Source organism: Amblyomma americanum, chromosome 4, assembly GCF_052857255.1.
Source record: "Amblyomma americanum isolate KBUSLIRL-KWMA chromosome 4, ASM5285725v1, whole genome shotgun sequence".
Classification (NCBI taxonomy): Eukaryota; Metazoa; Arthropoda; class Arachnida; order Ixodida; family Ixodidae; genus Amblyomma; species Amblyomma americanum.
In genome coordinates this window covers 202958681-202984371 of record NC_135500.1, presented here as the reverse complement: position 1 = coordinate 202984371, position 25691 = coordinate 202958681, and the positions used below count along the sequence as shown (strand labels likewise).

Sequence of the window (25691 nt, the reverse complement as noted above, 5' to 3'; positions counted from 1 at the left end):
CCCCGGACAGGTGTATTTTTATGTCTTGGTTGAAGTTTTTGCGGGAAAAATACATTGAAAGGTTTACAAGCTCACAATCCCGAAAAACCGGCCGCGGTTCCTGTTTCATCTACGGCTGTCACGTATTGCGCCTAGAAGACGCGTTGTGCTGGCATCTCCAGAAAACAGCGCCACGGCTTACCTTGTCGTTGAGCGTGACCCGGTGCAGGTAGAGCGGCAGGTAGTCGTCCGGCGCCCTTCTCGCCTCGTCAGTCTCTTCGGAAAGGAACGCGTACGTAGAGGCCTCGCGCACGTCCTTGCTCCTGACGAGCGCCTCCGTGGACAGCTCCGTCTGCGTGTCTGCCGTCCTGGTGCTGGGCCTTCCGTGCAGCGACTCCTTGGACATCACATCCCAGTCGGAGCTGACTCCGGGACGAAGGTCTTCCTTGGACGCGGGCGTGCTTCTCTTGGGCTCATCCATGGAGGTACCCGCCGCTGACGTCAGCTCCTGTTCGAGGGCGCGGATCGAGGCGTCACGCGGCTCGACATCCGACGGTCTTTTGTGCACGGGAACCACGGGCTGCTCCACGACTGGAGCCTCGGTGCCAGTCGGTCGGGATCCAACCATTTCTGAGGGTTGCTCGCGCACCACGATGATGCCCGTCGGTGAGGTGGCTTTCTCATGCTTTTTTTCCTCGGCCATCTCACGCCGGGCTGCCGGTTCCTCGAGCTCATCTGGGGTAATTTCTGTGGTGGGCTGCGCCTCCCTCGCTACTATTTCTCTGGATTCAGTTGGCTTGGCTGCTGGAGGTACAGCTAGGGAAGCCTTTCTCTCTTCCTTCTTTTCTGGCTCCTCAGGCACCTCCCGCGCTAGTAGCTCCTTAGACTCGCTTGGCTTTGTTCCTGGAGGTACTGCCAGGGAAGTCTTTCTCTCTTCCTTCGTTACTGGCTCCTCAAGCGCTTCCCGTGCTACTAGCTCCTTGGACTCACTTGGCTTCGTTCCTGAGGGGTCAGTCAGGGATGTCTCGCTCACTTCCTTTTTCACTCGCTCCTCAGGCGCGCGCTCCTCTGGTTTCGTGGTCACCTCGAGTAGCTCGCTTGGCTTACGTTCCGGCTTGACGGCCTGCTCCTCTTCATGCCCGGGCAGAAAAGTGCGTGGACCTTTGGAAGCTTCTTCTACTGCTTGTTTTTCAGGCGCAGTAACGGGCACCTCTGCTAGGGCTTTCTGCTCAGCTCTCTCCGATGGTGTCTCGCGTTGGTCAAGAGCTTGTTCTTCCCACGGCACCATAATTCCGGATTTAGCCTTTTCTGATTCGACGCCCTCCTTTGATGGCTTTTCACCTGGAAGGAAGGTGCGTGAGGAAACGGCGGCCTCCATTTTCGGTTCAGCACCTTCCTTTTCTTCTGGCATGGCTTTAGTTTCGGCGACCACTTCCTGAGGGGGCTGCTGTTTGGCTCCAAGAAATGTTCTCTTGTCATCCAGGCCGCCTTCTTCGGAAGCGAAGGCCGGTTCAGCGGCGCGTTCGGTATCCAGTGTACCTTCGGCGAGGTTTTTCGTTTTCTCACCCTCTAGATCTGCGCTCGGCTTACGATCCACAAGCATTGAATCGGGTGGCACTGGGCCCATGCGAGCATCGCTAGGCTTACGCTCTGGCTGAACTTCTTTCTCTTCCACAGCTACACGATCGACAGGTGGCTGTGCAGGCTGCGGCTTTTCACCACCAGGCGGCGCTGGGGCTCCCTCTCTGGTGAAGCTGACGTGATGAATCTCAGGTGGCTTGGCGTATCCGCCCTCAGTATCCGCCTCCGGCCGCAGGAAAGTGCGCGGCGGTCCCCCATCTGCAGACGTTCCCGGAATTTCTGGAACTCGGTGTCGAATTTCTCTTTCGTTTTTCAGGCGAATTTCGTAGTCGGGAGTCACTAGACCCACAATGTCTCTCTCGTAAACAAGGACGTTTGGATCAGTGTGGAACAGGGCAGCCGGTGCGGAGGGTCCTGGGCCGCCTCCTTCAGCCTGAGGGGGGATCGTGACCTGCCTCTCCTCCGGACCTTTCTTACCATCACCTTCTGGAACGAGGAACTGTCTAGGAGCTTCACTCGGCGCCGATCTGTCTCGCTCTCCTGCACTATGCGGTGCCCCGTGAAGCCTCGAGTCCCTGAGTTGCTGGAGTTCCGTTTCCCAGTCTGACATGGGTCCTTTGTTAAAATCAGAGGCGTCGAGAATGGGTTCTGCCGCTTCTGCGTCAGGCTGGCCAGCTTCTGCAGCAGACGCTGCTGCCTGGTCAGCTCTTGGAGATTCCACGGTAGTCGCCGCCACTCCGGGTGGATGTGCAAGTTTCTCCTCAAGCAGCGCCAACTCCGCAGAGTCGGCAGGCTCGCTAGCCGGCGTGCCGACGTGCAACAGCTCTTCGGCTTTAGGTAGCGTGCTGCCCACATTGCGCGCTTTACACAGAGTAACTTCAAATTCCAGAATTTCCCGCACGCGCTTTTCTTCTTCGAGTACAACTTCAGGCGTTTCGGTGGGCTCGGCTTTCGCTTGTGCTGGTTCTTCGCCTTCTTTGGTTGCAAGCTCAGCTAACTCCCTTTCAGCCTTTTTCTCAGGCGACTCCTCGGCCGTTGATGCTGGACTTATTTCGATGACGACATTGAGCTGAAGCAACTCATCAGCTGAGACTTCAGGGGGCTCTGGTTCTTCCGGTTTAGGAGCTACTGCTTCAGGTTTTAAAACCAGTGGTTCTTCTTCCGGTTTTGCGGGCGCGGTCTCTTGGGCTGCAACAACCGCAGACTCCTGCGGAGGTGCGCCAGACGGCGCCTCCCCACTGCTTACGGGCGGAACTGATGGCACAGTTCTTGGACTTATGCCCTCATCCCTCGCCACTTCTGTAACTTCCTCCGCGGCGGGCGGAAATAGGCCCCCACGTTCTTCGGCTGGTTTTTCAATTCCCGCAGCATAACCTGGCTCTTGAAGCTGCTTAATTTCTTCCGCAGGCACTAATTCAGAAGGAGGAGCCGCGCCTTCAGCCCTTTCCTCTAATGGAAGCTTTGTTTCTGAGCTAATGACGGCTTGGTCCTCGGGATGCTCTAATTCCTTCGTTGGTGCAGGCTCTACTGGCTTTTCTTCAACTGGTTTCTCTACTGCCGAAGTATAGCCCGGTTCTTCCGTCTTCTTTATTGCTTCCTCAGGTGCTAATTCAGAAGGAGGAGCCGGGCCTTCAGCCCTTTCCTCTAATGGAAGCTTTGTTTCTGAACTAATGACGGCTTGGTCCTCGGGTTGCTCTAATTCCTTCGTTGGTGCAGGCTCTACTGGCTTTTCTTCAACTGGTTTCTCTACTGCCGAAGTATAGCCCGGTTCTTCCGTCTTCTTTATTGCTTCCTCAGGTGCTAATTCAGAAGGAGGAGCCGGGCCTTCAGCCCTTTCCTCTAATGGAAGCTTTGTTTCTGAACTAATGACGGCTTGGTCCTCGGGTTGCTCTAATTCCTTCGTTGGTGCAGGCTTTACTGGCTTTTCTTCAACTGGTTTCTCTACTGCCGAAGTATAGCCCGGTTCTTCCGGCTTCTTTATTGCTTCCTCAGGTGCTAATTCAGAAGGAGGAGCCGGGCCTTCAGCCCTTTCCTCTAATGGAAGCTTTGTTTCTGTACTAATGACGGCTTGGTCCTCGGGTTGCTCTAATTCCTTCGTTGGTGCAGGCTCTACTGGCTTTTCTTCAACTGGTTTCTCTACTGCCAAAGTATATCCCGGTTCTTCCGGCTTCTTTATTGCTTCCTCAGGCGCTAATTCAGAAGGAGCAGCCGGGCCTTCAGTCCTTTCTTCTAATGGAAGCTTTGTTTCTGTGCTAATGACGGCTTGTTCCTCGGGTTTCTTTAATTCCTTCGTTGGTGTAGGTTCTACTGGCTTTTCTTCAGCTGGTTTCTCTACTGCCGCAATATAGTCCGGTTCTTCCGGCTTCTTCATTGCTTCCTCAGGCACCCATTCCAAAGCTGGAGCAGCGCTTTCGGCTATTTTCTCTTCTGGAGGCTTTGTTTCTGCACTTGTGATGGCTTGATCTTCTGGTTGCTCCAGTGCCTTTGTGGGTACAGGTTTCTCCACTATTTCTTCACGTGGTTTTTCTATTTCCGCAGCCAAACCTGTCTCTTGAAGCGGCTTCGTTGCTTCCTCAGGCACTAATTCAGAAGGAGGAGCCGGGCCTTCAGCCGATTGCTCTTCGGGAAGCTTTGTTTCTGCGCTTATTAAGACTTGATCTTCGGGTTTCTCGAGTGACTTCTTTGTGGAAGGCTCTTCCTGCTCTTTTTCAGCTGTGGTAGGTTCTTTTTCCAATACCTGTTCGGACGTCTCAGGTGCTTCTGTTGAGGGTGTTATTTCCTGAACCTTTTCATCTTTCGGTATTTCTTCACTCACGCGGCGGTCAAGTTCTTGCGGGGGTGACGGTACCACAGAGCCTTCCTTCGACACTTTTGGCACGAGCGCTGTTTCCAAAGATGGAACAACTTCGGGCTCTTCAAGTTCCTTTTTGGGTGCAGCAGCTTCAAGCTTTTCGTCAGGTTTTGGCAACGCATCACGTGATTCAAGTTCTGCTTCTTCCTGAACCTTTTCCTCGCCTTTCGGTACTTCTGCACTGACTTGGCTCTCGACGGGTACTCGAGGCAGTGCCGGTTCCATAAACGCTCCCTGTGACACCTTCGGCACGAGAGCTGTTTCCAAGGGCTCTTCGACTGCCTTCTCGAGCACAGTCTCCTCTAGGTTTTGTTCTGGTCGCTGGATAACTCCCACTGCTTCGCTTTTCGGTGGTGCCTCAACGGGCGTGATTTCGTGACCTTTTTCTTCGCTCACTTGGCGGGCGACAGGTGCTCGCAGTACTTCTGGCAGCACGTAACCTTCCTTCGACACCTTAGGCACAAGTGCAGTTTCTAGCGATGGTGTGACTGGTCCCGATACCTCTCTGACTGCTTCTCTGGGCACTGCTGCTCCTAGCTTGTCTTCCGGCTTCGGTGTCACTGCAGCTATTTCTGGCTTCGCTTCTTCTGCAGCGGGCGTTATTTTCCAATCTTCTTCAGTTTTTACGATCTCTTTACTGGCTTGGCGGTCAGCGAGCACTTGCGGTAGTTGTGGCCGTACGAAGCCTTCCCGGGACACTTTAGGAACTAGCGCAGTTTTTGAAGGTGTGAGTGCATCCGAAACCTTTCCGGCGGCCTTTATGGGCACAGCGGCTCCTGGTTCTTCAACTTTTTCAAGTCCGGTCTCTTGCACTCCTGATGACGTAAGCTGTTCTTTTGACTTTTCAAGGGCCTCGGTAGGCGCGGCAAGCTCAAGTTGTCTCTCTGATTCGGCACTAACTTCATCCCTTGGCCTCCCTGCCACTTCTGTGGCATCTGCTGGCTTTTCTTCGCTTGGGCGCTTTATTCCTGTTCCGGAGGGGGTCGTGGTTTCCTCGCCTGCAGGCGGGGCCTTTTCCTCTTCGGCTTCCTTTCGGAGAACCGCTTCCTTCGAAGGTCGCCTTGCAGGTTCCTTCATGACCGACGTGGGTGGTGGGAACCTGCCAAGGTCAGCGTAAAAAGGATGAAACGGACGCCTTGGGCCCGGTTCCTCTGGTTCGCTGTACGAAAATACCCTCTGTCTTGCATCTATTGTCTCTCCTGGCGCCTTAGAGACAGTTTCAGGCACCAGTGACTCACGCTTGTACTCAGAGGCTTCCTCTGGTTTTTGTGGAGGTAGCGCAGCGGATTCTATGTCCTCGCGAAGCGTTTCTGGTATCTCCATTTCTTCGGACCAGGGCTTGTAAGCGACCACTTCCGCTGATGATTTTGGCTGCAGCGTGGTATCCGCTTGGACGACGCTTTCCTCTTGCCGCGAAATTATTTCTCTTGGCTCCTCTTTCGCTGCACCACCTTCTGCTATCTCTCGTTTTTCACGTTCCTCTACTGGTTTTTCCAATTTCTGCTTCGCTTCTTGAAGTTCTGGCGCCTCTAATAGCATTTGCGTTTCTTCCACAGCAGGCGCCTCTGATACTGGCTTTGCTATTTTCGAAGCCTCAGCCTCCACCACTGTTTTGGTTTCGCCAGCTGGTATTTCTGCAGCCTCCAGCTCTGCATCTTTAACCGGTGCTTCTGCCATCTTTGCTTCTAAAGCTGGAGGCTCAAGCAACGGCTTCGCTTCTTGTTCAGCTGGTGCCTGTAATGCAGGCGCTTCAGATATTTCCTGCGCAGCTTCTGCGACAGGTTCTTTTGGTAATTCCATCGCTCCTGCACCGTAAACTTCAGCTGCCTCACTCTCTCCTTCTATCGCAAATGCCCCCGATACTGGTGTTAATTCAGCAGCTGGCTCTTTTGTTGCCGGTTTCAGCTCTCTGTCCGATTCCAATGCTAGTTTTGAATCCTCTGGAGCAGGCAGTTCGGTTGTCACCTGTTTCTGATACTCTGAGATTAGCCCTTCCGAACTTTCTTTTGCTTCAGTGACCGGTTCTTCCGACGGTGCGGCAATTGGAGCTTTATATGTCTCTTTGTCTTCATCCTCGACAGGCGGCCCTGATACTTTTTTCACTTCTGCAACTGGTGCCTTCCCCAATGGCAGGTGAATTGGTGCCGTGACTGGAAGTTTCGATATTTCCTTCGCTTCTTCACCGACAGCAACACCAGTTGCCGGCTCTTTTGCCACTTCCGTGCCGGATGGTTCCGAGAGTGCTTCTTCTCCTGCAACCGACACCTCTAAAACAAGATTCATTTCGACAGCAGCTGGATGCGAGGTTTCTTCCGACTGGTCTACGACAGGTACTAATTCTGTGCCTTGTTTTGCTTTTTTCGTGACCGCTGTCTCTTCACTCTCTTCCTCTCCTGCAACTTGCGGCTCTGATATTTTCGATACAGGCTCGGCCGCTGGTTCGAACTCTATCGCCGGAGTCTCTAATTTTTCTTTCAATGCACCAGTGGCAGGTGTTTCTGCTAGCTCTAGTTCGTCTTTCGCGGCCGGAGGCTGTGATATCTCCTCTGCCGTCTCTTTCACTTGATATCCAGCCGCCGCCTCAAGCACTGGCTTCGCTACTTCGACACCTGCTACCAGGCCTTCTACAGCTTGTCCTTCTACCAACTGCGCTGATTCTTCTGCAACTGCCGCCTCTGGCATTTCTATCCTTTCCTTTTCGGTCACAGCCGCCTCTAGAGTTAAAGGCTCGGATATCGGTTTCGACACTTCGACGCCAGTTTTTTCTACTATCTCTGTCGGTTCTTCAGAAGCCAGTGATTCTGGCACCTTAAGCTTCTCTTTTTCCATTACCGATGTCTCTTCGGCTAGAGTCTCCGATAATGGTTCCGGTACCACGGCACGTGGTTTTTCTACTACCTTCGCCGGTTCTTCTGAAGCCAGTTCCTCTGGCATAGCAGCTCCCTCTTTTTCTATTAGCGGCGCCTCTTCGGGCAGAGTTTCTGATAACTGCCTCGGAGCTTCTACGCCTGGCTTTTCTACAATCTTTGTCGGTTCTTCTGGGGCCAGTGCTTCTGGCACTTTAAGCTTCTCTTTTTCCATTACCGATGGCTCTTCGGCTAGAGTCTCTGATATTGGTTCCGGCACCACAGCACCTGGTTTTTCTACTACCTTCGCCGGTTCTTCCGAAGCCAGTTCCTCTGGCATAGCAGCTCCCTCTTTTTCTATTAGTGTCGCCTCTTCGGGTAGAGGTTCTGATAACTGCCTCGGAGCTTCTACGACTGGCTTTTCTACAATCTCTGTCGGTTCTTCTGGGGCCAGTGCTTCTGGCACCTTAAGCTTCTCTTTTTCCATTACCGATGTCTCTTCGGCTAGAGTCTCTGATAATGGTTCCGGTACCACGGCACCTGGTTTTTCTACTACCTTCGCCGGTTCTTCCGAAGCCAGTTCCTCTGGCATAGCAGCTCCCTCTTTTTCTATTAGCGGCGCCTCTTCGGGTAGAGCTTCTGATAACTGCCTCGGAGCTTCTACGCCTGGCTTTTCTACAATCTTTGTCGGTTCTTCTGGGGCCAGTGCTTCTGGCACTTTAAGCTTCTCTTTTTCCATTACCGATGGCTCTTCGGCTAAAGTCTCTGATATTGGTTCCGGTACCACGGCACCTGGTTTTTCTACTACCTTCGCCGGTTCTTCCGAAGCCAGTTCCTCTGGCATAGCAGTTCCCTCTTTTTCTATTAGCGGCGCCTCTTCGGGTAGAATTTCTGATAACTGCCTCGGAGCTTCTACGCCTGGCTTTTCTACAATCTCTATCGGTTCTTCTGAAGCCAGTGATTCTGGCACCTTAAGCTTCTCTTTTTCCATTACCGATGTCTCTTCGGCTAGAGTCTCCGATAATGGTTCCGGTACCACGGCACCTGGTTTTTCTACTACCTTCGCCGGTTCTTCTGAAGCCAGTTCCTCTGGCACAGCAGCTCCCTCTTTTTCTATTAGCGGCGCCTCTTCGGGTAGAGTTTCTGATACCTGCCTCGGAGCTTCTGCGCCTGGCTTTTCTACAATCTCTGTCGGTTCTTCTGGGGCCAGTGGTTCTGGCACCTTTAGCTTCTCTTTTTCCATTATCGATGGCTCTTCGGCTAGAGTCTCTGATATTGGTTCAGGCACCGCGGCACCTAGTTTTTCTACAACCTTCGCAGACTCTTCCGGAGCCGGTTCCTCTGGCATCGCAGCTCCCTCTTTTTCTACCAGCGGCGCCTCTTCGGGTTGAGCTTCTAACTGCCTCGGGGCTTCTACGCCTGGCTGTTCTACAATCTCTGTCGGTTCTTCTGGGGCCAGTGCTTCTGGCACCTTAAGCTTCTCTTTTTCCATTATCGATGGCTCTTCGGCTAGAGTCTCTGATATTGGTTTTGGCACTTCTTCTGAACCTGGCATTTCTGCTATCTGTGTCGGTTCTTCTGCCGCCCGTTCTCCTGGCATCGCAGCTCCCTCTTTTTCTATTAGCGGCGTCTCTTCGGGTAGGGCCTCTGATAACTGTCCCGAGACTTCGACACCTGGCTTTTCTACCATCACTGTCGGTTCTTCTGGTGCCAATGCTTCTGGCGCCTTAAGCTTCTCTTTTTCTAATAGCGGCGCTTCTTCGGCTAGAGCCTCGGATATCGGTTTTGGCGCTTCTACGCTTGGTTTTTCCGCTATCTCTGTCGTTTCTTCTGTCGCCGGTGCCTCGGGCATCCCAACTTTCTCTTTTTCCAAAACCGGTGCCTCTTCAGAGATAACCTCAGATATCGGTTTTGTGACTTCGGCAGGGATTGGCTCTACTGCCTCAAGTTCTGTTATTTCTGCAGCTGGTGCCTCTGATACTAGCGCCGCTTTTTCACTCACTGGTACCTCCGCTGTCCGTGCTGCTTCCAATAGTTGTTCTTCTGCTTCCACTGGCGGTTTGACTTCACCGGTAAGCGGGGCCTCTGACACATCAAGCTTCGCTTTTTCCGCCGCAGGTGCTTCTACCAGCTCCTGCAGGGCTTGTTCTGCAGCTGGCAATGCCGTCTGCTTCGTTTCTTCGGCGGCAAGCACTTCCGATATCGGCTTTTCTGCCGGTGGTTTTTCACCACTCTCACGCTTGACTGCGGCACCTTCAGCCGCAAGCACGGCTGGCGGAAACAAGGCCTCAGCACTGGAAACTTCTCTTTCAGGTCTTTCAACAACCTCCGGTTCGAGCTGACGTTTCTCCTCTTCGGCTGGTACGGCCGCCTCTAACTGTGCACCCTGGACTGGTTTCTCCTCTACAGCAGCGTCGGTAGGGGCCTCTGCAATCTTGCGTTGCGATGCCAGGTCTTCGGTGCTTTGCACCTCGGACGATTTGGCACCAATGCGTGATTCGCAGGTTGCGTAACCGGACAAGTCTTCGTCACTCGCGACTCCCGGCGATGAAGTTCGCATGGAAAGCGCCGAGACAGGCCTCTCTTCGGCTTTTTCCACCGGCTGTGAAGGCGGTTCTTTTGGCACCACTTCAGTTGGAGCCAGTACAGGCTTCGCAGGTTCTGAAGGCGGAATTGACCCTCCGGAAATTGTTTCCTCAGCGCTACGCGGCGCCTTCCTCATCTGAGCTTCGAAAGCAGCCATGGCCACTGCCGCGTTGGCCATGTCTTCCGCTTCTTGGAGCACTTCGCATGGCGCGCATGGTGCACGCGGTGCGTTGTATTCCTCCACTGCCATCGTGGGCTCTGACTGATACTCGGTGGCCGACAATGCCTTGGACGCGTCCTCCGTCGCGTCCTTTGACATGGACAATGTCCCGGGCTCCGAGTGCCTCCTTTTCTTGAGATCTTCTCCTGGCTGGGGCTTCAGATGCTCCGAGTGGCGCCTCCTGGCCGCCTGGCTGACTGCGTTGGGCGGTTCCTGCGGCTCGTACTGCATGCTCTCCTCGTCCCTGTTGTAGCCGAAGTCGACTGATTTGGAGCGCTTCGAGATCGCCTCCATGGAAGGCGCTGGTGTCGCTGGCGGTGCGCGCACGTCGATGCTCATCCTCTTTGGTGTATGCGACGTTGAGGGCCCGCCTCGGCGAACGAGACTGCCTTGCGAGTCGTCCGGGTACACGCTTCCTGTGCCCTCCTCTGCCACCGCGTCGAATGAAAACGTCACTCGGCCCTTGCCGTAAAGTTCGATCCGTGTCTCCATTATAACGCTGGGCTTTTTCTTGGTTCCCACTGGCATGCCGTCATTCGACTGCAGAGTCCCGGATGGAGGCATTAATGAGCCGCGTCTGAGCTTGAGGTCTCTCGCTATCTTCATGTATCGCTCCAGCTCTTCTTTCGTAATCATTTCGGCGTCCGCATTGCCCTCCGCGTTTTCGTTTGCGGCGTGGCCTTGCTCATGGCCTGCAGGATTGTCAGGCGCCTGCTGCGGTGTACCATTGTCATTGTCCCACATGACTCCGCCTGCAGTGGTCGTGGCCGTTACACCACCGTCCGTCTTGACAACCACGCTGTACGGTGTCTTCGCCGCCTTCTTCTTAGGGGAGTTGGCCTCGACAGGCGACCGCTTTACCGGAGTGTGGCGCGGTTCCTCCGCAGTTGGCTTGGACTCGGGAGATTTGCGGAAGTGGATGGCACTCAGCGACGTCTTTGATTTGTCGTCTATGTCGGTGGCGCTTCTCGACTTTGACAACTTTCTTGAGTATTTCCACTGTGCAATCACAGTTTCAGTGGTGCTGGGCTCCCCCGAAAGTCTGCTGCTGCACTCTTTTGTGAGATCGTAGTCGTCAGAATCGTGGAAAGGTCCTGGCGTTAGCTTCGGTGTCGCTTCCCAAATGTAGTCGATCTTTGGAGCCCATGACTGCGCTGAACCACTTGCGAGATTTGGCGACACTGTTTCCGGTTTGAAAACGAAACGTTCCGACTTTGGGGTGTCAATGGTGAAAACAACCTTGAAGCTGTCTTCTGGTCCTGAACTTTGTGCCTGGCTCGACCTCATTATCATAAGCTGTCGGTCTTTAGCTTTTATGAGTTTCTTTACAGATTTCACCGAAGTTTCAATGCTCTCCTCTTCGGCAAATTCTCGAGTGCTGACCGAAATGTCAGGCATTTCATGCTTTGCTTTGCCAACGGTTGTCGCTGCCTCTGACGTCGTCACGAGCTTGTCTAGAATCCGGGACGGTCTCAGATCTCTCGTCATCGAAGGCTGAGTAGCAGCGCCGATCGTGTCTGATGGTGACGGCCCCATTAAGTGGCCTTTAGGAGGAAATGCAAGTGCTTCTTGGGGTACTTGTTGAACAAGCGGCTGCTTTGGTAATGTTTGTCGCACCTCTGTAAGTACTGCGCTTGGCTGCTGTTCTTTAAGCTCACGTGGCTCCGTTGTGTGCTGCACGGCTAGTGGCCGTAGTGTGTCTGCCTTTATTAAAGGCGTGGTTATCAAAGGTGTTGGTGTCAAGGGCATTGTCGAAGACATTGTTTCTAACAAAGCAGTCGCTACCTTCGCAGGCTCTTTCGCAATGGGCTTTTCAACCACCTGCACTTCAGGCTCAGATTCGCTAGCAACGTGCTCCGAGGCCAGTTCTTGATTTTTGCGTTCTTCCAGTTTGGGCAAGTTCGGTTGTTCCTGTTGTGCAGTGGCCACCTGCTCTGCTTCAAGAGGTTTCTTCTTCTTCGCCTTGTTCTCGGAAGGCTTGGTGCTCCACGGAATGGTCTCTTTCTTGTTCGTTTTTAGGCTTTCAAAGTATTCATCTTCGGAGCCCTTTTTCGGAGTAGGCTTAAGTTTCCACGGAGAACGGGCGTCCTCCGAGTCCCTACCGTCGACAGACCCAGAAAGCGGCGTGCTTCCCGCAGGTTCGGAGCCTCGCCGTCCACTTGCATTCTTTTTTGCTTCCTCAGATGCGAGCAGGCCAATGAGCTTCCACTTTTCGTCAGCCATGGGGAGAAGGGATTCCGGTTTCTTGCTCGGCGCACTGGAATCTGCTTTTAAACCACCCGGCACAGTGGCGCCACTTTCTTGCTTGTCTTTTTTCACAAGCGGCTTGAAGTTAGGCAGTGGGTAGGTCCGGAACTGGGGTTCCGGTGGTGGGATCGGTATGGCAGAGGCACCCTCAAGCGAAGTCACCGCTGTGGGAGCTTGCGCTTCCGGTGCTCCGTCCGCCGGTGTTTCTTCTACAGACACGGGCGCCACTTGTTGGGCTTTGTGTTGCACAGCAGTCTCAGATGCACTTCCCTCTTTTTGGCGACCGATCAGCATATCCTTCGGAGCGGGGGTAATTATTCGCGGATGATTTTGCGAATTCATCTGGCGTATTAAAGCTCGCACACTCACCGGGGTATCGGTTGGAGCCGTCTTTTGTTCTTTGTCAGATTCGTCAGGCTCTTCTAGCGAAAGTGCCTCGACCTTCTCGCAGGCGGCTTTGAGCACTTGCGATGTGGATATTTTTCTCTCCGGAGCGCTCGCGTCTAACGTTTCGCGCCGTGTCGTAGGGGGTGCTCGGCGACCTGATGCGACTGTTGGAAGTTCTGCCAGCTCGTCCTCTGCTTCCTTTTGCGTATCATATATGGTTGTTTTCACTTCCTGCGATTCGGTCAATGGCTTCATCTGAATGACAGGCAGTCTTTCTTCCTCTGCATCGGGCATCGGTTCGAAACCGCGAATGTCACCGACAGCCGGTTCCTCCGGCAACGTCTCCGTTGTCTCAAACGATTTGCCACCGACTGTGTCCTCAGAACTCTTAGCCGACGGTCCCTGGTATTTCGCTGAAAGCGTTTTGACCGGAACGAAACCTCGGATATCTTCGATCGGCGAAATAGACGTCTTCCTCTCACTAAGGTCGGTGCTGCTTTCGTCTGCTGGAACAAAGCCACGGACGTCAGCGATTGCCGGCCCCTTGTCGGTGCTCTCCGATTCCTGGAATGTTTCGCTCGCCCGTGGTAAAGAGAGGCCATGACCGGCACGAGAGGCGTATTCTTCACTTTGCGCAGAGTCCGGAGCGTCGTGGATCAAGCTCTTGCGTTTGGGCGAGGCAGCGGCTCCTCCCACTCCACCCTTGCTGGTGGACGGCTCGCTCTGGAGGTCAAAAGAGCTTATTGGCTGCGAAGAGACCCCACCCAGGGAAGCTCCACTTTTCCCAACGTCGCTGAACTTCCTTGAGTTGCTCACCGGTCCACTGCGGTGATCTTCTAGAGCGGTGAGCTTCTGTTCTCTCGGTTCTAGAGCATGCGGCCCTGCCCACTCCACTATGGTGTGTGGCTTCTTGCCATCGCTGGACTTTGACGCTGCTGTCATCGACTCCGGCGTCGACATTTCTATAGCTCGACGGGCAGCGGCAAGCTTGTTTTCATCTTGTTCTGCGTTAAAGGACCTGAAGTTGTCATTGTCCGAAAGGCTCGCAAGCCTCTCGCTAACCGCGAATATCGACGAGCCGCCCTTCTGCATGCCTGTTGACGATGTGCAGGGCCCAGATGACATCGAATCGCTTTGATCTCTGGCGAAGAGGTCTGCGTTGCGCAGTTTCTTGATGGGATCATCGATGCTCCGCATAACCATGGAACTTGCCGGAGAGCTCGTAGTTTCTGCAATAGAACGCACGCCATCTTTCTGAGGACCTGGCACAAGAGGCCCAAAGGTGCCCGGTGAGAGCAGGATAGAAGTAGTGTCCTGTCGGCAAGTCGAGAACATCCCCACCTTTTCTGCCGTGAACTTGTTCATTGGCGTGAAGTCAATCATCCTTCGCTCAGTCTGCTCGCCGGACGACATCCTTGAAGATGATGCTTCATCTGCTATTCTTGGCGCCTTCGAAGGCGCACCTGACGGGTCTGTCACCATTTCTTTTATTTCGCCCACCTGTGGCCGGTCGGCGAGGGTCCTTGTCCCATACTCCACGACTGCTCGAGATGCAGCAGGTTCAGGGGCAGCGCGTAACTCTGACGAAGCCGGTTCTATCGCTGCAGCCCGAGCTTCTCTTTGCACCACGGCTCTGCTGGCGGCTGCTGGTCTTTCAATGAGCTCGAGGAGTAGCGGCACTGGTGGCACCATCGCCATCGGTCTCACCTCTGCCGATGGGGATAGGTAGCTGGCATCCTCACAAAGAACGCCGGCGACGCTGCGCTGCATCTGCTCCAATGCTTCTGTGACCTCTGGGCTCATGAGCTCTTCCACGTTCGCAGCGTACTCAACTATATCGCTCTCTTTGGCTTCGTCGGAGAGTAGTGGCGTACGCATTCGGGCATCGCCAGTTACAGTCGACGATGAAGGTTCTGCGATGCTGTCGTCGTCAGTTGGACGCATGGTTAAGGTCGCGGTGGCCTCCAAAGTTTTTGTTTTTTCGGACGAAAACACTGTAGGCTCCCTTTCTCGTATGATAAAAGTCTGCGACGAGAGGTCATTGTCCGCAAGTTGAAGTGGTAAAGCGAGGTCCACAGGAACCAGCTGCTTGCTTTCTGACACACCTTCAGTTTTAGCGAGCGACATCTCACTTGGCAGGGTGTCTGGATGCTTTGGTATATCCGCAGCGCTTCGTTCTGTTCCTGGCTCAACGGCTGCCAGTGCTGTTATGCTTTCAGGCTTGCTACTGGTAGTCGCGGCGTCGGTCACTTGGGCTACGCTATCGGTTGCAGAGATTGCAGCGACCGATGCTTTTTCACCTGCGAGGCTTGTTCCATCGCCCGAACTTGGTTGAGTGCTTCTCGGCTGGCCTGGGGCCATGCTCGACACGTTATTCGTGGTGCTTACGCTACCGCTGGGACCTTGTAGAGCCTTGGAAATTGCCGTCGATGCGCTGTCAGTGGCAACGCTGAGTTCACAGCTGGTTCTTGATACAGTATGAGCAGCGCGTTCCATTTCGCAGACCTGTACACCCGCCACAATGTATTCTTGCGGTGCGTGGAGGTTCTCAAAGAACATTTGAATCCTATCAGCACCTTCATCAGATATATTATTCTGGTCGGAGAAGGGTTTGTCTTGCAAGGGGGAGCTCGAGACATCAATAAGTGACTTTAGTTTCTTCTCTGCTTCGGCTTTGGCATTAGCTATCTCTTGTATGTCGTGCATGGATCGTTCCTTGGCGTCTCCAGACACCCGTTCGTCAGGAACAACGGTTAGCGTGTCCGAGGCTTTGTGTTCGAGTGCAAGCAGCTCTGAACCAGGTAAAGCAGGATGCGATGTCACAAGCGAAGAAGAAGGTTCCGCGATTTGACTGCGGAGCGTCTCAGTAACCTGTCCAGATTCCTTTTCGATTGTAGCAGCGTTTTCCAGAGCTTTTTCTAATGGAAGCGGTGCCGACTCTCTCTCTTTAGTCTCTGTCCTCCGTATCACCAGTTGGGTATCGCTATCACGCTCTGACACAGTGTGGTCCGAAAGGATGATTTCGGTTGATTCACCACCCGAAATGAGCTCGTCGGTAACAATGTGCAATGGTTCGGAACCTTCGTGTTCTAGGCCAGGCATTTCTGACGCAGATAAACCAGGACGTGCTGCCACACGCGAAGAACAAGGCTCTGTGGCAGTTCCATCGCTGCCTCGCTTGCTGCTTAGCGCCACAATTGCCTCTCGTGCTTGCTTTTCGATTACGGCCGTGCTTTCCCCAACTTTTTCAAGTGGAAGTGGAGCAGGCTTCTTTTCTTTAACTTCTGTCTTTCGCATCACCACTTGGCTGTCTCTGCCATGAACGGACATAGCGCGATCTAAGGTTACGATCTCTCTTGATCCAGATGCCTCTACCGCTTTCACAGCCGATGTTTCCGTGGAGAAGGCTTCTGTGTGCTGCGTTTCTAGTACCAGTCTGGGCAAATTGCTGCGCTCAAGTTCGGGTTCAGTGAATCGAGTCTCTGACATGCTGTGCAACTTGATGGTTCGGCTGGTGCTGTCTTTACGGCTTGCGCCCCTGAAGGGCAAATCGTTTTCTCCGTGCAACATAACAGTTCTGTTTTCTGTACAAGCGACGATGCTTTCTGCGACACTCGGCCTTCTCACGACCCTCGTCTCTGGCGTCTCAGTAACCACTGTACACTTTTCTTCACGGGCTTTTTCGATGTAAGCGCGCGGCTGTAAAAGGATTGCTGTCGGGTCTGAAGTCGCGCTCGACGGTTTGTCAGTTGGGCCACTGCCATCATCGCTTGCATTTGGTACAACGACCGCTTTCGCAAAGTTCGTGACTGCTCCTGTCAAATTGTCCCCTCTTAGCCTTGAATCACCACTCGAGCTTGGCGTCGTGTCAGCTCGAGTCTTCAAAAAGCCGGTTGGTGTGTCACTAACACCGTAGCTGGCCAGATTGCTTGTTTTGGAGGTAACTGCATTTTCGATGTACTCTATAATTGTTTTAGATTTGCTGTCGAGCTCCAGGCTTGATGCGCAGCTAGCTTTCGATGTTTCGTAATGAACAGGCAACATCGACTGAGTTATCGACTCCTTTCTAGGTACCACACTTGTGGGACCGCTAGGTCTTGACACTGTGCCCGAGTCTGATACCTCCATCATTGCTGTTGTCTTGCTGTCTGCAGTGGAAATATCCTTTGACCTGGTAGCCACTGACAATGGTGACACACTTGTCAAATCGGTTAACATTGCAGAGATGTTGGATACATCATCGGATTTCGTTGCAACAGTCGTTCCCGATAGCTGGGTCACGCCTTCTGATAACTCGACAGTTTTGGGCCTGAACTCCAGGCTGGGTATTGGAGTCGCGGCAAGTTCTGGCAAGTTCACAGGAGCGAAATGTACTTTATTTTCTGTGCACTCTACAATCGTTTTAGATTTGCTCTCGAGGTCCAGGCTTGACACGCAGCTACCTTTTGATGTTTCGTAATGAACAGGCAATATAGACTGAGTTACTGACTCCTTACTTGGTACCACGCTTGTAGGGCCACTAGGCCTTGAGACCATTCCCGAGTCTGATACCTCTACCATTGCTGTTGTCTTGCTCTCAGCAGTGGAAGCATCTTTTGACCTGGTAGCCTCTTGCAATGGTGGCACACTTGCCAACATTGCAGAGATGTTGGATAAGTCACCGGATTTCATTGCAGCTGTCGTTCCTGATAGCTGGGTTACGTCTTCTGATAACTCGACAGTTTTGGGCCTGAACTCCAGGCTGGGCATTGGAGTCGCGGCAAGTTCTGGCAAGTTCACATGAGTAATGTGTACGTTATTTTCTGTGCACTCTACATTAGTTTTAGATTTGCTGTCTAGGTACAGGCTTGGCGCGCAGGTAGCTTTCGATGCTTCGTAATGAACAGGTAACATCGACTGAGTTACCGACTCCTTGCTTGGTACCACGCTTGTAGGGCCACTAGGCCTTGAGACCATGCCCCAGTCTGATACTTCCACCATTGCTGTTGTCTTGCTATCTGCAGTGGAAGCATCCTTTGACCTGGTAGCCCCTGCCAATGGTGGCACACTTGTCAAATCGGTTAACATTGCAGAGATGTTCGATACATCGCCGGATGTCGTTGCAGCAGTCGTTCCTGATAGCTGGGTACCGCTTTCTGACAACTCGACAGTTTTGGGCCTGAACTCCAGACTGGGCATTGGAGTCGCGGCAAGTTCTGGCAAGTTCACATGAGTAATGTGTACGTTATTTTCTGTGCACTCTACATTTGTTTTAGATTTGCTGTCTAGGTCCAGACTTGACGCGCAGCTGGATTTTGATGCTTCGTAATGAACAGGCAAAGGCAACATCGAGTGAGTTACCGACTCCTTACTTGGTATCACGCTTGTAGGGCCACTAGGCCTTGAGACCATGCCCCAGTCTGATACTTCCACCATTGCTGTTGTGTTGCTCACTGCAGTGGACTTGGTAGTCCCTGGCAATGGTGGCACACTTGTCAAATCGGTTAACATTGCAGAGATGTTCGATACATCGCCGGATGTCGTTCCAGCAGTCGATCCCGATAGCTGGGTCACGCTTTCTGACAGCTCGACTGTTTTGGGTCTGAACTCCAGGCTGGCCATTGGAGCCGCGGCAAGCTCTGGCAAGTTCACAGGAGTGAAACGTATGTTATCGGCACTGAGGCCTGTACTCTCGTTTGGCTTTAGGAGGCTACTTTCATCCGGCATGTTACTGCTTATGCCTGAAGTTGAAAGGCCAACGCCGCTACTTGACGGCTGCGCGAAGTCCGATGCAGGCGCATTCGCTCGAACGGCTGGTACACTGCAGACATCAGGCTCCTTTGCAATCAGACGCGCCGATACTTCTTCAATGGTGCGTCTGTCTTTTGCGCAAACAATGGCAGTACTCGAATTCTGCGCTTCAGGCACAGCTACCATTTGCATGTTGGCAGTTTTCTCTGGCAGCCCTTCACCACCGGCTCTTGGTACAAGTTCAGCTGGCGTCGTGGATAAGCGCTTGCAGACAAGCTGCCCAGAGATTGTGTGTTCTGCGACATGCGCCATAGGCTTGCTTTGATGTGTTGATATGATTTTCTCTGAGGATCGCGCCGTACTTACCGTTTGCAACCGCAGTGACGAGGACGTTTCTGCCTTTGTATCCGATATCCCTGCTGATTCTGTTGAGACGGCATCTTTTTCCGCCATTTCCGGCCTAGCGTCTGTAGAGGTGCTCACTGTTTTGTCTGTGGGAGACGTAGCCTCGGTGATCCACGAAATCTGCCTAGCGACCAACATTCTGTCAGCGTTTCCATCTTTAGACAACACGTAGCTGTTCGTTGATAGCGTTGGCGAGGCCTCGCTAATGGCTACGGGTGTTTTGGAGCTCGCAAGGGTTGATTCAGTTACGGTTATCTTGGCTGTAGATTCTGTTGGCAACGAGGTCGGCCAATCATGTCCATCTTTTGAATGGCCGGCTGTTGACTGTTGAGCAGCACCTGATGCCACCGTGCTGGTTACTGGGCTTTCCCTCGAAGCGGCTGTTGCGAAATGGCCGACTGTTGTGACAGATTCGGTTGTTGGAGTCACTTGAGAGGATGCTGAAGAGAGCACGAATTCGGCAGTGCTTTTCAGCTCGTGAACATCAGTCGACTCTTGTCCAACGAGAGATACCGGTCTTAGAGTCAGTGAAGAGGCAGATGTTATTTCCACAATTCTCCTCTCTTCGCTGCGTTCTTCTGCTTTCCTTGTAATTGCTGACTCCGAAGAAACAAGTTCTTTGCTTACTGCCGTCTCTTCGACAGGTATGACATCAGAACGTCGTTTGTACGTGATCTCGTTGGTCAGTGACTCCTCTGTCGTTGTTGTGACTCCAGGCGAAGATTTAGCCGTACCCTCAAAAAGCAGGGCGCCTTCACTCACGTCTTGGAATGATCCTGACCGCACAATCTGCCCGTCGATCACCGATACTGATGTCACTGCAGAAGACGGATGTGCCGATTCTGCTGTTGCTGTTGACGTAACACGCCAATCTGCGGCAGGCACCGTTTTATGTGCTTGCGTTGTTGCAGAAGCGGTTGCTCCGTAATCTGTAGAGGTGGTATCTCTAAACGTTGGCTCCGCTGTATATGATTCTGGCTTGACACTTGATGTCTCGGCAACCACTTCTTTCGCGGCTGCTGACGCAGATTCTGTCAACGGTGACACTTTGGATCCCGAGAACGGCACTAGCGAAGTTTCTATCGTTGCGGCCTCCATGACTTTGGTAGTTTCTTCGCTGTCAGGTACATTTAATTTATCCGATATTTCACTACTCTTCGTCATGCCTTTCTTCTCTTGCCCGATGAAGAGTGCTGCTGATTCCCGGGAGCTGCTGCTGAAGTATCTTTCAGAGGAATCCTCCTCCTGAGCTGTGCCTGGGCAGACAGCCGGTATTGTTTCTGACACATAGCCCGTCGTATGGGCCGGTATACCATACGAAGCGTCTAGTCTGTCCAGAGAGAGTGCACGAGCCACAGAATGGCCCACTGTGTGACCTTCTTCGTATTCCGGCTTAAGCTCTGGCAACGAACGTTTATCCAATTGCTGCTCTTTTTCGGTTATGCTTGTCTGCTTTGTTGTCTCCGATGGTTCGGTTCTTGACGGCTCAGCGTGGAAGCCACCACTAACAAGAGCTGGTTTCTTGTCTGAATCGTATATCACTTCCACGGCAAGCGAGTCTTTCCTCTCAACAAGCAGATCAGCCGCAGACTCATAGGTGGTCATCGTGCCGCTGGAAATCACGCTTGCGAGCGCGTTTTGTGAACCACCGTCGCTGGCGACGACCGTACTGTCATGAGTTCCGATCGCCGGAGTCTTTCCCGCTTCGCTCAAGCTCTGGACGTCACTCTGTCGTGCGGCAGACGTTGGCTCTGCGGCGTCTGACTTGTGACCAGCTGTGTCAAGAGGCAGGCATGACGCTTTCGTTGTCGACGCTATGTCTTTTACAGCGTCCACCAAGGCTGATTCGGCAGCCATTACTTGAACTTTCCTAGACTCCTCGCCCATAGCGATCTCGAAGGGCTGCGCTGATGTCGGTGTGTCTGATGTTGAAGTGGGCATTGTCAACAGTGACTGGGATGCTGACTCAGACAATGGTTGGTCACCGCGAACAGCCTGCGGGGTTCCTTCGGCGAGTTTGAGCTCATGCAGACCACTACTTGCCTCATGAGCCGCGCGATCTGCCTGCATCAGTACCGCTTCAGCAGACTGTACATCTAGAACTGCACTTGTGATGACTTCCGGGACTGCTATTTGACCATAGCTCTTGAAAGCATCTTCATCGACTTGAGCGCTGCCTTTCTCAGATTCAATCGTGCGCCATGGTTTCTCAAATTCAGTGCCGCTGGGAGCAAAACTTCCATCGATTGTCAATTCTTTCGCTTGGCTAGCTAGATCGGAAGAAGAAGCGGTGATGGTTTCTTTGAGCTCTTGGCGGACGGGGACGTTGCTGGAGTCATGAGGGCGCCTCGTAGAGCTGTCTATATCCCTTGTCGTTTCCAGTCCGCTGACGGCCATATCATCCATGGCGGTCGATAGTAGCTCCGTGGGGCCAGACAGAGCGTCGTCATCTTTGGTGCCGCTGCGACTAAATGAAGGCTTCTCAGGAGTTCCATCGGAAAGAGGCTTGCACGTGTCGAAATCGCTCGACGGAATTTCCACCGCTGTGTGGTCACCGACAAGGACAGCCGGCTTGGTTTTTTCCTGTATGCCGGTGGACTGGGTGGAAAGTAGCCGCTCTGCCTCGTAAGGAGTGAAATCCATCGAAGTTTGCATAGAGCTCTTCCAAGTCACGTGACTGTTGCTGTCCTTGAGGGCCACATGTCCCTGAAATGCAAGCCCACTTTGAATGTCCACTGGCGCTTTTTCTTTAGAGTGAGTTTCGCCGACAGAGGCCGCAGCCCGGAACCCTTCCGTTTCTCTGCCTTCTGTGGAAACGCTTTCTTTTGCTTGACTCGCAGGTACCCGGTCTTTAACAGCCGCTCCAGTGCCGCTGTCCAAGCTCCGAGTAAACATTTCTCCCGACAATGCGGCTCTGACCGGCTGCAAGTCGATTTCCTCGGGAATAGCGGGCATCAACGATGACGCGCTTATATTCGGCTCTATTAGGATTTCCGTGTAAGAACGTTTCTCCGTCAGAACCCTCGTTTCCGATATGTGCTTCTTGGTCACTTTCTCCTTTGGGAAGTAGAATACTTCTTCCGTTTCGGATGTAACGACAGAGTTCTCAACATTCTTCACCTCTTTCACGGACTTGTTCACACAAGCTTCCATGATGGCTTTCCCATTGGTAACAGGCGTCGGGTTTTTAGCTTGACTTCCGTCTGAGCTGGCTGGCAGCAGCTCCATTGGACGAGACGACGGCGCGTTAGACTCTGTTTCGACCGTTTCTTTGTTTTCATTATGTGCAGCTGACCCACTGGGTTCTCCCTTTCCCGCACTTATGTTCTGGGTCTGGTTGCCATCGAGGTTGGCTTCCGCCTGTCCGAATTCTTTCTGATCGCTTGGGATATCAGTAAAGCTTGCTTTTGCCTTCGGAACTGCCTTTTTACTGCCTGAAAGGCTTGACTCTGTCACTTCTAACGCTGTGGCACGGTAGCTATTGGTATTAGTGAAGGTAGATTCTGTCACCCCTTTTTTTTCGTCGGTCGCAGCATCCCTTGAGTCAGTCGGCAATCTTATTTTCGCCTCACTAGGAGTCTCAACCGGGTTCCTTTTACCACATTCGGTTATGTCTTTGGTGCTGCCCTCTTTGGCCTGGGAGGTCGTCACTTCAAAAAAAGGCTGCGTCGCGATCACAGTTTGGGAAGTCTGGCCCTCTTCATTTCCGGTTGAAGCCATGTCTGCGGTGTCCGCCGGCTGCGGCTCCTCGATGTTGATCACGACTGGTGGCTTGAACATCGGGTGAAGCGTACCGCTTTTGTCGTCCGCAGCCGCGCTACTGGCTAAAAAACTCTCCGATCCCTTTTCGTCATCCTCATCCTCCGTGAGGTCTTCGGTTTGCTTCAACATGCGTAGCTTCGTAACCGCGATCGAATCCTTGCGGTTGAACTTGAAGCGTGATGGCGGCGGCAACATTTCTTCCTCCTCCGCGTCGTCCTCTTCTTTCTTGGCGGGCGCGGGCGGCTGCACCAACGGCGGCGGCGCGTTCGCAGGCCTCTCCGCCTCCTGGAATTCCAGCTTATGCTTCTTGTCTTGCGCTTCTTGTGTTGGCGGCGCCGCAGGCCGATTGAGCGGCTTGAGTATAGACTTCGGCTCATGATCCGAGGGTGTGTGATCCCCCTTGCGTGATTCGATCTCTTCGTCATCGGCCAGGGTTTCGTCATGGACACGTATGGCCACCGGCTGCTTGGCTCGCTTCAGCTTCTCGGGCGTCTGGCAGGTTTGCTCCTTAACTCCCTTGATGTCTGGAGCTGACTGGGATGCCACAGACTCTTTTGGGGTCGAGGCGTCCACACTCTTCGGGCTGCTGACTAAGACGGGGCTACTGACATTGGTTCCTTGTTTTTCTTCGACCATGGGCGTGATGACCGGGTTGGACACAGCGCCCTGCGGTACAACAGTTGCAGCCGAGTCGTACGACTCGATGGTTTCTTCCTCCCGTTTGCTCTGGACTTCTTCCTTGGTCGTGGACTCCAGGTGCGAATCCTTGTGCTCGACTCCTGTGTTTTTGTCTGTAACTGACTTGACGCTCTCTTTCTTCTCTGTTACAGTCTTCGTGACCGTTTCCAGGACTACTCGCCGTTTCACTACTTTTAGTGGATGCTGCGAGAGCACCTGGCTCAGGGAAGTCCATGGCGTCTGGACAGGCATCGATGTCATGCAGTTTGTGATTCCGGGGAAGCTGCTTTGCGAGCGAGCGTTGTTTTCAGTGACGACAGTTTTTTCTTTGGGGCCTTCAGAGCTAGCCACAGAATCGGTGACTTTGATATGCGTGGATGAGCGCTCTGACGAAGCTTCTGGGTCGTTAGGCATTCTGAAAGTCTCTTTGTCGGTAAACGACGTCTCCTCCTTGATCGCTGTCTCCTTTCCAGCTTTCTGGCTCGGCTCGTGCCCGTGGCCTGCAGCGCCACTTCCGGCTGAATCCGTTTCAATATCCAGGTTGGGCTGCTTCGAGATTGAAAAGTTAGGTTCAGACACTGTCTTTCTTTCAGGGACGTCTTTGATGGCCCGCGACGCCTCCGAGTCGCTACTAGCTTCGCCCACCTTCTGAATTTCGGTAGTCCCGCTGCCGGTGGGCGCGTCCGCTGTTCCCTGGAATTTCGCTCTGTCGCCAAGTGGACCGGTGAGGTGATACTTAAGTGACTTTTTTTCAGGCGCAACATCAATCTGCTGCTGAAATTGGCCATGGCCTAGAGCTGTCGTTCGAACCCGCAGCGTTTCATGGGAGGACGTGACCGTGTCTTCGTAGACATTGCCGGACTTCAGCGTGTTGACGGTCGTAGGAAGCGTGTCCATTTTGTCGCGGAACACGTCCGAGGAAAGCCAGTTCTGTATTGGTTCCGATTCTCTAATGGTGTCGTCCCTGTTTGTGGCGCTGAAAACTTCCTCCGATCTGGTTCCAAAAATGGCAAAAGAAGCATTCTTATGAGCCAATGTGCTTAAATTTCTCTGCAGCGCGCTCTCTGTTCTGTTGAGCGCCTCGAGCATCTTCTTCATTTTGTCAAACCGCTTGGGGTTCTTTTCTGTGCCAGAGGCCTCTTGAAGCAGCGCCCTCTTGAAGTTCAGTTCGGATATCTTTTTGCTTATCTTCTCCATTTTTCTGGGCACGTCCAGCTTTGGTGTAGCGTTAATCGCGTTATCATCTTCCTCGCTCACACTGCTGATGTCCAAGACATCCTTGAGCGCCGGAAGCTTGCTCAGGAAACTGAGACGGCCAGCGCTTTCCTGGCCTGGAGTGTTGATACGCAAGAAGCTGGTGTTAGCGGCGTTGTCTATATCTTTGATGTAGGACTTCTCACTGATTAGCTCAACAGAGTGGCTTAAGCCTTCGGCGTAAATCCGAGTGCGTTGTAGCAACGGCGGTTTCGAGGCGGCTCGACGATGGGAGCGTGTGAGCTTGCGCTTTGTCCCGCGGTCCTTAAGCGGCGGCGTTTGTGTGTCGGACTCCTTCAGGCTGCTCTCTTCTTCGTCGCCTCCCATCTTGGACGACTCCTTCTTGAGCGGCGCTTTCTTCTCGGGTGGTTGGCTGGTCGTTGCCAGCTTTTCAGGCAACTCCGACGATGACTGAGCAGTTATCTCCACCACCTTCGTTGTTACACCTGCCGATGGCTTGGGTTCCACTGAATGGTCCTTGGAGGCAGTTGCGTCGTCTGTCTGTTCAGAGGCCTGTGTAACCGTTTCCTCCACAAGTTCGACAGACTGTGTGGGAGTCGTAGCGAAGATGCGTGTTTTGTGCAACACGTAACGAGGCTTGCTTCCCTTTGCCTTCTCCTGCGGAGGCACATCTGCTCCCTGGACAGGCACTACAGGGAGTGTATCTGTCCTATGGCTTGAAATCGACTCTGTTGCTCCACCTTGCGCCAAGGATGAGTCGGACGCGACGTTGTCGGTAGTTTTCGGCACAATCTGAGCCGCAGACATAAAAGTGCTTTTTTCGAGCGCATCGGATGAGGACACTGAGCTAGCTGCTTTGTATGGGCCTTCAGCGCTAGACATTTCGATCGTAACGGTTGCTGTCGGAAGACACGCAGATGTGCCAGCGGTGCCCGACAATGAGCCCATCGACACAGCTGATGGCGCTGGTGTGCCGGTCGCCGCGGTGCCTTCTGCGGTGTACGTAGTTTCGCTAACAATTATGCTTCCAGCGCCCTGCGATGCTGTGTGTCCGTACGCAGTCGATATGCTTTCGCCAGAATCGGAATGCACATCTCTCGGTGGCGGCGAGAATCCGTTAGAACCGATGGTAGGTACAATGGAGGATCCAGACTGCATCTCAGCATCAGAGCTGAACACAGAGCTACTTTTTCCTTCGCCGAGC

General features: G+C 53.2%; 2 protein-coding genes across 2 annotated transcripts in view; both read right to left on the bottom strand.

The window, feature by feature from the left end:
- LOC144129097 (uncharacterized) overlaps positions 1-25674 on the bottom strand; it is a 36320-nt gene extending 10646 nt beyond the window's left edge. The window contains exon 1 of the mRNA XM_077663007.1: positions 182-25674. Coding sequence (XP_077519133.1) covers positions 182-25645 — 25464 coding nt within the window. The 5' untranslated portion in view covers positions 25646-25674. The remainder of the gene's footprint in view (positions 1-181) is intronic.
- Positions 25671-25691, bottom strand: part of LOC144129974 (uncharacterized) — a 17605-nt gene continuing 17584 nt past the window's right edge. Inside the window, exon 8 of the mRNA XM_077664024.1 lies at positions 25671-25691. Coding sequence (XP_077520150.1) covers positions 25671-25691 — 21 coding nt within the window.